The 15,416-nt window shown below is 48.7% G+C and overlaps 1 protein-coding gene across 1 annotated transcript in view; it reads right to left on the bottom strand.

Moving 5' to 3' along the window:
• LOC142589735 (transmembrane protein 114) overlaps positions 1–15,416 on the bottom strand; it is a 100,379-nt gene that overhangs the window by 21,289 nt on the left and 63,674 nt on the right. Inside the window, exon 2 of the mRNA XM_075701302.1 lies at positions 4,531–4,638. Within this exon, the coding sequence (XP_075557417.1) occupies positions 4,531–4,638 (108 nt within the window). The remainder of the gene's footprint in view (positions 1–4,530; positions 4,639–15,416) is intronic.

The raw sequence follows: 15,416 nt of genomic DNA, 5'->3' as shown, positions 1-15,416 counted from the left end.
AAGATGTGGTGGTGAAAATGTTCACAGACGCATTCCAACAGTCTACTTCGCTTTACGCGAAAAAAGAAAAACGAAAAGGGTCAGTGCTATCATGCGTCGAAATATACCTACCTGCGAGTAAAAGAAGCCACAAGTACGCGTTATCAGCAGTCAATCAAGCTTCAGGGGCTTCCCACAGTTCGATAAGTGGATGATAACAGAGCTAAATATCTTGAGTGCCCTATATGTAAGGGAATCTACATGAAGCTCTGTCGTGCTAACATTGTGGATGTATCCTGGTATGGATACAGGTATGTAACCTAGGGCGTGGCCCGTCCGGTCATTCTTTAGTTCTCGCCCGCGCATTCTTTCTTCGTCTGCGAGTATTCGCTAACCGTCGTCTGTCCATTCATTCTTATACCCGTCTGCTCATACTTTACCTCTCGCCTGCGTATTGTTCCTTTGTCGTCTGCTTATTACCTTTCTTCCGTCTGCTAGTCGTTTAACCGCCATCGTCTGTTCTTTTCTTCGTCGTCTGCTCCAAGCAAGCACGTCGCGAGGAGCGTTCAGCGCACGCGGTGCGGACGTGCTACATAGTCGCCATAGAGACCGCGTGAAGGCGCTGCATGCCGGGCGGTCTTAATGGGAAATTGAGGCCAAACGGCGCTCGCGGGTCACAGTGTCGGCGTTGTTCAGTCGCTCTTACGTAGTGCATACGCGGTGCGTGCAACCAGCGAAAGTGGGAGTAGAGACTTGCGGAGACACTGGATAAAGCGGCTGGAATGCGGGCACGCGCGGCCAGGCCTAGGCTATCAGCGCCCTCTTACACCGGGTACTTTCGTAGTTGAGGCGAGGCAGATCCCGCGTGCAGTAAATTAATTACGCAGTCATCAAGTGTTACACCTCGCGCATGACATCTGCGTTTAATTTTTACGCGCTGTTATTTGGGACCACTAAGGAGTGACACTAAGTCAATTTAGATTTGGGTACTACTGTTTCAAAACTGTGGTTCCGCGTATACATCAGGGGGGGGGGGGGGGGGATAAGTTAATAGAAGGGTGAGCTGCGCAAGTTGGTATTGCTTCACGACAAAAAAAAAAAAAAAAGAATTGCGCTAAGAAAGCAAATACGTAGGAAAGGAATCACAACACTTATAGTGGTTCTTTTTTTTTCTTAAGTGAAAATTACGACCGAAATTATAATTCTTAAGTTCGCCCCCTATAACTGCAGTGCCATTACTTCATTATGACGTTACGGAATTTAAGGCATTTTCTTACGTGTGTGTCACTTTTTTGTGCGGGGAAAGTTCCCAGAACTGGCTGAGCTGAATACTTTTGGACCCTTTAAGATACAATGCATCACTGTTTATTAATAAATTGTTTAGTTCCGAATAGACGCCACGAAATCATGACGTCACAAAGTGTCTGTGCGGGACTTCTAGACGGCACTGCCAACTTTCTTTCTTTTTTCGTTTATGTGCCTTTTCTGGCTTGTCATCCCGCAGCGCACGACGAGATTGGATTCACCTGTGTCCCAGAAGCCCAGATTACCAAACAACCTTCACTTCATATTTAGTGTAAGTATAATCTGCGTTAGGCGACCCTGTCCACGCCCTCAAATGTATCCGCTCCTCTTTGAAGTGCGTGCTATAGGCTAGCGTCAGAACTTCAAGCGGCATCAGTTCGAGCTGTGTTTGATCGCCCATTTTTATGCACAGTTCGGAAAGCAGCTAGTGATTGCTATAGATTCAACATCTGTAGTCTATTTGCCTAGCAAGGTTACTTGGCAGCAGTTAGGTATATCCAACGCTTGCTGCTGACTCACCGACTGAATTTATCACATTTTACTACCATTATTGGCAGCACTAATCCCATTCTTGTATAACCAATTTATAGTTACAAATCACTTATCCGCGACCACCTGCAGTGACCTAAGAGAAGAGCCTATGAGATTAGGCTGCCTGCAGAAAATACTTTAAGGGTACAGCTTTGGTACAATCGGCCTCAAAAGTTTGTGGCACACAGGTATCACGATATATGTGCATTTCTTTTTTCCCATTCTATTCATGAATTCTTCATGAATAGGCCATTCTATTTAATGAATCACTGCGTAAGGTCGCAACTACTAAGCATAACCCCGACGTGGTTCCTTAGTGACTATGGTATTCGGCTACTAAGCACGAGGTCGCGGGATCGGATCCCGGCCACGGCGCCGCATTTCGATGGTAGCGGAATGCGAAAACACCCGTGGTACTTAGATTTAGGTGCACGTTAAAGAACCCGAGATGGTCCAAATTTTCGGAGTCCCCCACTACGGCGTGCCTCATGATCAGAAAGTGGTTTTGGCACGTAAAACCCCATATTTTTTTTTTTTTTTTTTTTACGTGAGCGCCTCAGAGGACACGACTACACGCTTTGCAAGTGAAAGATTGTAACTGCTGCAGGCCTTTGGTTTCACCGCACTAGCATCTTCGGCAGGGGCGAAGTCAAAGCACGAGCGCGAACTGCTTGAAGCGTTTCATAACAGGAAGAACCAGCGTGTTCACATGAGCGATCCATCTGTGCTTATCACAGAGGAGTGGCGCTTTTTTGTCGGCGTTTGTTCGACATCCTCAAGCGTCTGATTGCACTCATTCTTTTGCATGTGCGCTTGCGCAGGAAAAGCGGTACCGCGTCTAAAAGAACGTGGATGTTTCAATAAATCAGTTATAAGTCCGGCGACTGTGTGTGTCTGTATGCCTCTTTCTAGTCCTGTGTCTCGCTGGGATTTTTTTTTTTTTTTCGCTTAGGACATGCTGACAGTAGTCCTCGCTTCTTTCCGCCTGTGTGCTTGGGTGGTAACATCGAGGGAAATGCACTTTACCATGGTAAGCTGCATGTTTGCATGTTTACCTGAAGGGCAACTAGAGTAGCCCTTCGTACCGCTAAGAACTATCTACTACCGGGATGCTTTGCGATAGCGGTGACGTAATGAAAATTCGCTGTGGAACTGGTCTATATCTCCGTCGCGAGTCCCGCGTCCCGCAAACTTTAGCGCCCGAGTGTACGTCTCTGTTTAGAGGCGCAAGATATAGTTCTCACACGTGCAGCAAGGCGGCCGAGTTGGTTTACTTGCGCGACGACGAATAAACAGAGCACCGAACAGAACTGCATTCTGGGGTCATCACGTGCTAAAACCACGATTTCATTACGAGGCCCGTGCCGTAGTCGTAGCCTCCCGATTAATTTCGTCACGGATGTTTTTATTTATTTATTTATTTATTTACTTATTTTCATTTCGCCCCCATGGATTCGATCCCCCGACCTCGTGCTTAGCAGCGTAAAACACCACAACTGGCCGCTAAGCCACCGCGACGGGTTTTGGATAAACAGCGCAAAGAACGGGCGTGGATGATTTAGCGAAGAAATGGACGTTCTCAAACTCGTGGCAAGTCTCCTATACAATCGGGGGCCTCTCTAGGATACCTACAGTATAGATGCAAAATGGGTCGACAGCTTTCTTTCTTTTTCGTTTCCTTGCTCTTCGCCTTGCACATACGCGTCGCGGATACGAGGCCTCGCGGCCCAGACAGGTCCGTCAAATGGTTCTTTTGTCTTGCCGGCCGTCGATGCGCGATGTCAAAACGAACAATCGCTCTCGATTGACGACGCTATAAAGGCCTTCCCGTGAATGCGGTATTGTGACACGTGAGGGCCGGCCGAGCGAGCGACCGTGCGCGCGACCTCGTCACAGAGTCACCGCGTTCGTTTTATCTGTCGAGCCGTGCACGTCCTTTTGTTTCTGTTTTGTCTTTCATAACTGCACAGCTCTCTTTAAAGATACGACAGTTTGCTACCTGGCCGAACTTTATTTAAACGCGCGTTTTTGTTTTCTCCCCAAACAATTTGCGAATGGAACGAACTCCGTCAGGAAAATTGTCTCAACACGAGCAGCCTTGTGCACGTGGTTGCATTTGCTTTCTTTTTTTTTTTCGTTTTCGGTCGCTTGTACATAACTCCTCCCGACCATTGGCTATCTATTGTTAAAATTAACCAAGCTTCTTTAACGTTGTCCAGCCCATAACATGCATAACTCTGAATGAAACTGTTACAGACCTGTGCTTCGCTCTGCATATGCAATATCTGTAATTTTAGCGCTATTACCCCCACATGTCCTATGGCGCATTAGTGTACAGAAGAGCAAGTAAACAAACGTAGCATTTCACTGAAGTTTTGTAAATATTTCTAACTTAATTTGTGTACTCGCGCGAAAGCATATCTGGCGGAGGGGAGGGCGGAGGGCGGGGCATTCTGTAAGTGGTCACCTAGTGGACATGTCCATTTCGTCTGCCGCTCAAGTTCTGATTGGCTGGGCTAGGGTATACGCGTAAGAGGGAGACAGGAGCCCCCATCCAATCAGCACTTCAGTAGCAGATACAATAAACATGTCCACTAGGCGGGCACTTACAGAATACTGCCCCCCCCCCCCCCGCCCTTCTTGTTGGACACTGAATCCCTAGTAGAGTGGACTAGGGATTCTGCACGCGGTGGGTTAAATGCGTTTAAAACTCACGGAGTCGCTCCCAGCGTTGCTCGGAGAATCCGTCAGACTCCTCGTTCTCGGGTATGTAGTAGTTGACGTTGACGCAGTCCGTCTGCACTGGGGACATGAAGGTCTCCACTGCAAAGAGGGGACAAGAACAATAAGTTATATTCACTGAAGAACGCGTGAGACGGCTTCGGAATGTGAAATCAGTTCAGCAAAATATGACGGCTGCTGTCGGGCTAGGTGGTAAAAGGGTTAGAAACCGTTTGAGGCGCGGAATAAGACAGGGACTAAAAAAACTTCCGGACTAAGACTGTTCCTGTCCATTCTAAGTCCGTCGTGCCTTATTTTGCGCCTCAAACCGTTTCTAGAGCATTACAGCCACTGCGGTGTCAGCTTTCTACGCTCTATAGTTCAAATATGCGTCACAAGGTGTCGGTAGCAGCGTTGGTGCTGCCGCACACCTATCCGGTATACCGGTCATCCGGTATCCCGAAAACGGTAACTCGTTTACCGACAAGCTGAAGCTCTCTACTACTACCTTTGGTACTGGAAGCAATCACTACAAACTGCTGAATCATTAAGCAAACGCAGTGACACGAAGTTCTCTCAGCGAACGTATAGATATATATACACAACCGAACAGCGCACACTGTCGCCCCTCATTTACCTACAAGTTCCTAGCCTTTTTTTTTTTTTTCTCACTCTCCTGAATTGTACTTGGGTGATTCTCCAGATTCCTGACCCGGGCCCAGTCGGTGCAGCCTCTAGTCCAGGGGTAAGGTCCGGCGACACTCGCGGGGTCAAATAACAACTGACAACTTAGAAGCACAATGCACACATCGTGAGCATACCGTGCATTGTAATCATATATATATATATTGCGAAACTGAATTGATACACTTATGGTGACAGAAATTTTGGATGGCAAGGAAAGAGACACTCAGGCGGAGCAAATGCCGGCCTAGCCTACCGGTCTACTAGCCCCGCATGTAGCAACGACACCACCACCAACACGATCACGTCTAATTATTCAAGTGCTCCAGAGTTTGTCGAACCTCATTTCCTCTTTTTTTTCTTCATTATCATTATTATCATTACTTGTAGCAGTTCGCATTGTAGAGATCGCATCCTGTATAGACAAAAGCTTGTGGAAAGACAAGAGAGATGGATTTCCGTTTGGGCGTCAAGACGAACGATGTCATTAAAATTCTGAAACGTTAGTACCGCGGAACACACACATGAAATGAATATTGCTCCTTATTGGGCGGTAAAGATCTTTGAAATTCGACAGTTCGTTAACAACACGAACCATGCATGAGATAATAATAAATAGAGAGGTAAAACACAACCAGCTTTCTGGCATGAGCGACCAATCCGTTGCAAAGAGGATGGTCATAAAATCCACCCGTCCGCCCACCCTTCATCGATCCATCCATGCATTCTAATCCACCCAACCAATTAGTACGTTCAGTTCAAATACTGCGCCCTTCCTCCAATCTCATGCGTCCCATTCGTTTACCGTCCTGTTTATCCATCCAATCCGATCCATCAGCCCAATGAGTCAACGAACCCTCCATATTCATCCGTCCAATTCAAATCCTCCACCCTTCGTTTAATACAAAGCGTCCCATTCGTTTACCGTCTAATACAATCAATCAGTCCAGACCGTCCATCCTCCATCTAACCTAATTGACCTAATACAATACATTCACCTTTCATTCAATCTACGCTAGCTAGCCAACCCAAGGCATTCATCGCATCCGCCGACTAAAAATATTCTAAGCGATTCTCCGCGTTGACTTTAAGAATCACGCAATGGTCCACGGCGAAGGCACTGCAAGTGGAACGACGAAACAAACTCTCGCGTACTGTTTGCAGTGACTTTTTCTTCTGCAGGCGCCGACGGCGCCACTTCGTCCTGGAGAGAGAGAGAGAGAGAGAGAGAGAGAGAGAGAGAGAGAGAGAGAGAGAGGCTTTAGGCAAGCGCGACGCGGCACAATGGGACCCTCGAGTCGTGTTTAATAAGGCGTGTCCGCGCAGTGTGGCCCGCGCGAACAGCAGCGTAGTTCGCACGCCCGTGAACGCCCGCAGCGAGCAACCTTCGACGCAGCGGTGCGAGCACACACACACACACACACACCCTTCGGCGCTATATTAGTATTCGCGGTAACCCCGCTGTTGGTCCAAGGGCGCGCGCAGCGTGTTTGTCGCATGCCGGGGCGGCGGGACGGGGAGGAGTCGTGTGACCCGGAAGTCCCTGCTTGTGCAAAAGCAGGCAGATTTTTTTTTTTTTTTTTTTTTGCGCTGCATGGGGCTGAACCATATATAGGTTACAATGGAAGCGCTTGATGCATCCCCGCAGAGCGAGGACAGAACTGTAGGAGGGAGCGCGGGTAACGCGATAAAATTGAAGCCAGAGAGAGAGAGAGAGAGAGAGAGAGAGAGAGAGAGGCCGACACGTGATCATGTCGAGGTAAAAATTTTGTGTCTCCCGCCGGGCCGTGCTCCTGACCGCAGACACGTCGCGCACGCAAAGCTTGGCGCACGTACGAAAAAGCGTCCTTAAAGATAAGGTTCGCTTAAAGAAAAAAAAAAAAGGAAGTTGCGAAGTAAATCAAGGTCGGCGCTTCGGCGTTTCTTGCAGTCCCGTGCAAACAACAATCGATTACTCTCGCTTCTGCGGACGATGCCTTAGGAGCGGCGCATACACGTGGCTAACCAGTTTTGCGAAAACCTCGAAGTAGCGTAAGATCCTTCGAGGTTGCAGGTATAAGGTTTCGAAGTCGGATCGTGCGCTTCCAGTGGCGAATCGAGTGAGATTCGCGTGTAGCAACGACGCACGACGATTGAGCCTGTAGATGCGCGGACAAACCGCCCAGTGAGGCGTGGACTGAGAGGGAGGGAGGGAAGGGGGGTCACGCTCTTGAACTCCCGCTAGGTAGCGCTTCTTCCCACCTCGAAACATCATCGCCTCCACGCTGTGAAGTCACGGCCGTCCATTATCGTCTCGGAAAATGACGCAAGCGCAGTCGCCGGAAATGGCAGTTACGTACGCGGCAACCCGCGGATGCGCTTTTGTTGTTGCAGTGGTTCACTTCCGTAAACTCTGCGGCAAGATCTCATTTCTGTGTGCCGTGACTTTTTTTCCCTGTCTCTTTCTCTTTTCACAGAGTCAGCCGGTTAAGGGACAACAAACAAGTGCAGTAAATTAGTCTATACCGGTGAAGTATTCTAGGACATTCGTTGAACAACGAGGTGTCAGAAAACGAAACAATGCGATGGAATCGTTCGGCCGGAACTTTTAGGCTGTTTCTGACGGACTCCGAGATGTCGCGCCGATGCTCGACGCGAATTAAAAATTCATATAATCTAATTCAGGCATATCCTAGTTGAAATGGCAGCAACACACATGACAACCGGAAGATGCGTTTCCGTTCTTCCTTCGGTTCGCTTCAAAATTAGACTGCGCCAAGATGAAATTTTCATTTCTGATTTCTTTCTCTTTATTTTTTACAGCGTCAGCAGTAGATAAATATGCTATAAGCAACAGCACTGAATTAGTCTATATTCATGGACTGTTTATTCCTGGGCACTCGTCCAAGGACAAATTGTCAGAAAACGAAACTATGCGATGGAAGCATCAACCGAGTGTCCAATCATCGCTGACGATTCCTATAAGCTCCCGCCCACACATTGACCTGATATTTTAAAAAAAATGATAACTAACGCAATCATGTTTTAGTTGAGGTTAAGGTGAATAACTAGAGTTAGGCAAACTACACGTATTACACCGAGCAGGTAACCAGTAGTCTATTAAAGCAGCATAGCGGGTGCCAATGGAATGTAACTGCAATTGAGGTCGGCAAAGAACTAGGCGGTGCCACGAAATAATTGAACTTGGGGGAATATGATAGGGTCAGCTGACGGAACACAGCTCTGCGTAATTAGAGCTCACTGGGACACATCTTTCTCCGGTGGTGGACTTAAATTGGACTGATGATGACGAAGAACAAAAGCAAATATTAACGCGATAGCGTTAAGGAGCCCGCGTCGCAGAAAACATAGCGTCGGCGTCCCGCGTCGGCGTTGGTCGTCGCTACGACAAAAAGAATTTCGAACCAAATTCCGAACCACACATACCCAACCACTTCTCTACCGCAAAAGCTGCTCAAACCTTGTCTTTCATGCTTTACAAAGTTATTCCTCGGAATGTTGAGAACGGCAGCCCCCAAACAAACAAACAAACAAAAAAAAAAAAACGCCAGCGCATGTCCTTTATGTTAGCTCTCCTCAGACTGAAATATTAAAAATGCGAAACAATAACGGGAGATGGACCCATGCAAGAGGCCGCGTTTCTACCAGAAAGCTCATCTTCGTGCATAGCGTTCGCAACCAGAGTTTCCCGGTAAACGTTACGGTTACTTAAGCTACAGTTGCCGGAAAGTATGAAAAACAGTAAGGGGCCTTTGAACGCTATGGCGTTCCACTCTTAAAGGCGAAGCTTAAGCGTCCTCCAAATTTTTTATGCATTCGCGCAACGATAAACGAAAAGCGTCAAAGCCACGTTTTTGAGACAATGGATGCCTCCCACACATATGAGGCAGTAAGTAGTGGGAGTTCATCTCACTCGGAAGGGACGAAAAGGCAACCGGCAATCTGCGAAATCGCCCACGCTTTTAGGAGAATCGCCCGCACTCTATCGCTTTGCTGTTCACAGCTATGCACGCATGCCTAAATCTGCAGAATATAGTCTTCTAAACGGAACGAATAACACCCTGGCCGCGTAAGCGATCGCCCGCACTTGGTCATCAAGCAAAGAGGTTGGCCCGAAAGCCCTTGCACTTAAGTTCACCGTTTCTTGAGCCCAGCGTGCGAAAAGCAAAAGAAAAGTAAATAGTAGAGACCGCAGGAGTTCAACCGCTTTACGGAGCGCGCCACTACAGCGTCTAAAGACACAGAACCAGACTTTCTTTTTTTGCATTGGCATGGTTATTCCGACTTTTCTTTCTTCTCTCTCTCTCTCTTCATACACACCCCCGCACGAACGCAAGCTCCACTCCTATGTAATTTTCGCCTCTTCAAACGTCTGTAGGGTTCACTTCGGTTGTGTTCGAGCGAGCAGACGGCTTTTAAATGCAGACGACGCCATATCCTACTTTTTCCCCCACGGACCAGGCGGCCCGAAAAAGCAGACGATCTCTCCAAAATGGTTTCTGCATCCACTCCACACGGTCATGCATCTCGCCTTTTTTCTTTCTTTCTTTGCCGTATTTTTGTTTTCATTATCACCTCCTTCGTCCTTCTTGTCTTTAGCCCCGACGTCTGCGTGTCTATATATAAACACCCAGAAAACGCGGCATGCTTATGTGCTGAGTGCGCAGGAGGCCGCACATTTGCTCTTGAAAATGCCGAAATACAGGGCCGCTGGAAATGGGGTTTCCAGAAGAGAAACGCTCTCGCACACACACACAGATGGGAATGAAATTACGGAGCAACGAAGCAACATTGAAAGCGGGAATGGACTTAGCCGCACCGCCATATTTCCTTTGCAGAAGGAAAAATATTTTTTAAAAAACCATGCAAGAACAACATAGATGTATAGTCAAGGCTATGTAAGGCAGAAGAGAAACGCCTCTCCCCCTCCCTTTAAGCGCCCTTTCGAGAAAGTAAAAAGTAAACACACAAACACACACACAAAAGCAAACAAACACGGTGTTAATAGCAATGAAAGATGCGAGGGAGAGAGACAAAGGGTTAGGCTTAGCGCGGCTTCGCGCGCGTTCTCTTTCCCTTTCTTTGTGTCGCCCCTCCTCAGCCACTTCGTCTCGCGTGAGATGCCGTAAGTGAGCGCCACGCCGCGGGTGAAACTGCACGCGTCGCTGCGCGCACAACAGCCCCGGGAGGCATAGACCGAGAATGAAACTAGCACCAAGGACAATGGAACGGCACACCACCGCCACCGACGTTACTTCGCCCAAGGAAGGGGTCTCTTTCATGCCGAGAGAGCTCCCTTTCTTTTTTTATTTCTCCCCTTATTTATTGTTTGTCGCCCTGTCTTTTCTGACCGGGCTCCCACTCTGAAACGTGTACTGGGCTCCGCCGCCAGGCCCGTTATTATATGACGCGGTGGCCTCGCTTCTTCGCCTGAATGAAGAAGAGCCAGGCGCACGCCGTGCAGAGCTTATACTATAGCAGACGACGCGCGAGAAAAAAGAGCGCCGCTGAGCAGACGACGAATACAACAGACGGACGGACGACGCAATGTGCCGATTCCAAGGTATACGCCACAGCAGACGACGAAACAAAGAAGGACAGACGAAAACGGTTCGAAACTGGTTTAGCACAAGAAAAAAAGGTAGCGGCAGGAAAAGAAAGCTTGAGTCCACGTGTCTTTCAGCGCCATCTCCGCATCGAAGCGTGTACGCGGACACTGGGTCGTAGAATTACGTCTTTGTGGAGAGAGAGAGAGAGAGAGAGAGAGAGAGAGAGAGAGAGAGAGAGAGAGAGAGAGAGAGAGAGGTGCTTCTTTGAAGAGCGCGGGGAACTTAATCACTCCTGATGGCGGCTCACTTGTCGCTTAGTTCATTGTTACGTCGCGTTATTCCTGCGCTCGTTGCGTCGTGCGGTTACGCGTAGAGTGCTTTGCGCAGGCGAGCATCGCAGTTATGTGTCAGGGCGGAGCAGGCGCACGGGCGAGTATAATCTGTGTATAAAGCGATTTCTTTTGTGACCTAAATGCCGACTGGACAAGAGCTGCTTAGAAGCTCGTCCCCGAAAGGGGAGGGGGGGGGGGGGGGGGCGAGAGATGTCCGCTGTCTCGTCAGATGCGTCCGGGTCTTGTTAGGGGTCGCGGAGAAAGTTCTGTGCATTCTTCCTTGCCTCTATAACGCGTCATTCCCTTTTCTTTTTTTTTCTCTTTGCTGTTTTTGGTTCGTAAAGATCGTGGAAGACATCCGTGTCAGTGAAAGAAAAAAGAAAACGAAAGTGAAAGAGCAAACGGCGTGCAAGTAGCACGGGGGCGAGAGATTGCGGTGAGAGCCTGGTACCGTGTGATGGTTACAATGAAGGGATTACTTAAGAAAAAAAAAAAAAAGACAGGCTCACAGGACTTGGATCAGACGTGTCAGGCGAGACGTGTATAACGCCTCCCTGTCTCCGTGACGTCCGCGCGACAAGTACGCTGGTCTGTATCAACTGCGAAGTTCGCGAACCTGTCAAGTTCGCGCCTCCTGGGAGTATGACGATCTTCTCGGACGTGGTTGAGAAGTTTTCACGAACCGGAGCAATCCGAGTCCATTTTGTTGTTATGATTATATTTCTCTTCCTCGGCTTTTGGTTACAGAAACAGTGGACGATTCATGCAGCGCAGTTCTCAAGATCCACGGATGCCGTTGTGAGATATATAAGGTGTCCAAGCTAACGTTAGCGAAGCTGGTTAAGGAAACAAAAGATTTAAACAACACAGTGTAAGATACAATCCTAAGACCTACGGTCGTCAGAGGTGTGACGACCGAACACCCGTGTTTATTAAAACCTTTTGTTTGGCTGAACAGCTTGGCTAACGTTAGCTGGGACATACCGTAGTGCAGATGAACAAGAATGGAAACGAGGGGCTCAAATTTTGTTAGACGCAACCGTATCAAGTCGGCACACAACGATGCCAAAGAAAGCCTGGGGGGAATTGTTCGTGGCACTCATTGGAAAAGTGTAGAAACGCAAAGCTAAAGGAAAATGAAAGTGGACGAATAAAACAACTAGCCACCGGTGTGAGGCGCACCCACAACCTCCCGTATTACGGAAATGCGTTGCACGTATGCCGTAGAGTATATTGATAAATAGCCTGAAGGGTTTCATTTTATTGTCTTTCCCACCTGTATTGTCCTCGTCCACATTCATCTATATGATAATTCAACGTTGTGGAGAAGATGTCCTATATACACGTCGCCAACCATTTGAAGTCCATAATAAATAAATAAATAAAATTTAAAGAAAACGTACGCGCAAGCTGAAGACACTATATCCACTATGTCCTCGTCTTCGACATTTGTGGACGTATTGTGGCTAGCTACATGATATGGATTGGACAACTGAATCTTGCTGCACGAGGCGCTTTCAAGACGTGATGAAACCTGCCAAGGCAAAAGTGGCCTTTGTCTCAGTGTTGTCGTGTTTGAAGACAGAATAGAAAGTTTGATCTGAAGGAAATGGAAACAGGACGTAACCTACGTCAAAACTGTCGTCTTCCGGTCAAGCTACCGATGTGGAAGCATGCGCGTGATGAAAAAAAATGCAGCACCATGCAAAGAGCAGCATGCGAGAGAGAAGAGACACGGAGAACCGACACGCTCGTGTTTTCCGAGTTCCTTTGCGTCGCGCGTGTTGGCGGTGTGGTATGCGGGTTTCACCGAGCCTGTACATCAAACGTTCGTACGCGGGGATAAACGCCAAGAGTACTGGAATGACTATAAGTCGGGAGCACCATGCCCGGAAAAATATATTCTATACTGGCCATTAATTTCACCGCCGCTGTCACTAAATCAAGCCTCAATTAGCACCCTTACCTGTCCATGCGGGATCGTGGCGCACAGGCAAGCCTCCTTTCCTACCCACCTGACCTCCACCGCGCTCCCAATTTTTTTTTCTTCCTCTTCTTCTGGCATTTGGAGAATCTGAATTGATTCTTTCAGCTAGGCGGCGGGTACACCATGGAGTCATCATATTGATGCTGTATAATCATTTGCACTTTCCGTATTGAGGTTGTACTCGCATGTGGATGTCACCTCTTTTTTGCGACGGATCATCGACTAAGCCATACCTGCTATGGATCCAGACGCTCTCGCAGTCACCTTGTATGCCTTTAACGCGCTATAAGCATTGCTTTTATTGCTTTGTCCTCCCCCAAAGCCACGCTTGCGCCTCTCCACTAAAAGCGCATGCCGAAAAAAATAAAATGTTTCAGCTGTTAAGCCCTACCACGGGTCGTCGTATACTCTCTATATATGCGTATAGTGCACTGGCACGCCCCCTACCGTCTCACGTGCGATGTCGGCAGGTACGGTGCATGGGATATATATATATATATATATATATATATATATATATATATATATATATATATATATATATATATATATATATATATATATACTGCATGCGTACATGCCCATATGCAGCGAGTCTGTACAGGTGCAGCAGCCCGACTGAAGGAAATCAGAACAGTGGAAGTTCGTCCAAATGGGTGGAGAGTGAAAGGGGGGGGGAGGCACACCCTGTACACATGTGCACAGACCGCGGGAAAAGACGCCGAGGATTTACGGTGCTCGCACTTTCCGCGGATCGGCGTAGCCATACAAGCTCTTCAACGGTCACTGATGACGAGGAAGGAAACCGCGGAAAGAAAACCAGGCGGGTGACCCGCTTTTCGAGCGATCACTCAATGCAGGTACATGTACACGTGTGTTGCGCCAATATAGCGCGCGGACGCTAAAAAAAGGAGCCAACGGTAGCCAAGCTCCACCCTCAGCTCGGCTCTGTACCAGCGGCCCGAGTGTGTGTAGATGCATAGAGCGAGAAGAAAACACCTCCCCCCCACATAGAGAGAGAGAGAGAGAGAGAGAGAGAGAGAGAGAGAGAGAGAGAGAGAGAGAAGGGTGCATTGCGCAACACGAATGCAAATGAGTCGGCCCATCAGGTGATCGTCACGTTACGGGGACCAATAGTCACGTCAGTGCGCGCGGTATAGGTTTTGTAGCGCTCCCGCGGTCCGTCCGCGGCAGATCACGTGAACTCCAGCACCGCGATCAGACCCACTCGTCGCTACAGACCCACTCGTTTACAGAGGGCTCGGCGGGCTGGGCACCACACGGGCAGCGCGTGCGCAGTCTCGCCCGCGGGACAGCACGCCGTCGGCAACGCCGACGGCGAGCCTCGATTGACCGTACAATCGCTGTCGAAATAAAAGTGCCATAGTCCTCGGCGTTCCTAACACACCCCACCGCGAAGCAAAACGCACTGATGTATATATAGGGACCTTGTAGTGGTCGGTCTTGAGCTTTCAACGAACTCAGTGAAATCCAACAGCAAGCCAACTAACCCCTTAGCAATCTCTCCCCCCCCCCCTCCCCGCCCCCGGCCCCTTTTTTTATGCATTGTGCCCACGCGCTAGAGAAGCACTCTACGAGGAAGCTTAAGAAATCGCGCAGTTTCTTGGTCTCGACTCATAAAGCCGGTTAAACTATGCGCGTGCATACGGGCCCACCACGCACGTGCGGTCCCTCACAGTATATATATATGTATATAGATTTCGCCGAATAATCGCATCCTCGACGGGGTGAACGCGCGCTTTTATTGCGGTCGTAATACAGGACCTTCCCGCACAGCGTATTGTTCCATGCGCAGTCTTGAGGAAGATCAGCGGTCCATAAAGAACCAAGGGGTGAGAAAGTAAGGTGTATGCATGCGGCAGCCAACCGTTCCAGTGATGCCAACATTGACCGCTTTCTTAGGTATACTGAGGCATTTCGGAGAAAGGGCCAACCACCCTTTGTAATTTTTTTTCAAGGCCGCCACCACGTTTTTTCGCCGCCCGCCGTGCACTTTCGCCTTCGTGGCTGTAGCTCAGAAGCAAGCAAAACGCACACAAAAGAGGCACAGAACACTATACGATATAAGAATTGGGTCGAAGGCTTTTGCGGCGCTGAATGCCTCTCGTCACTCTCACGCTGGCTTGTAATAAACCACCCGCCGCGGTTGCTCTGTGGCTACGGTGTTTGACTACTGAGCACGAGGCCGCGGGATCGAATCCCGGCCACGGCGGCCGTATTTCGATGGGGGCGAAATGCGAAAACACCCGTGTACTTAGACTTAGGTGCACGTCATATAAGCCACGTGGTAGAGAAAGGCTCCGGATC

This window comes from Dermacentor variabilis, chromosome 8 (assembly GCF_050947875.1).
Source record: "Dermacentor variabilis isolate Ectoservices chromosome 8, ASM5094787v1, whole genome shotgun sequence".
Classification (NCBI taxonomy): Eukaryota; Metazoa; Arthropoda; class Arachnida; order Ixodida; family Ixodidae; genus Dermacentor; species Dermacentor variabilis.
This window is presented reverse-complemented; position numbering and strand designations above follow the sequence as displayed.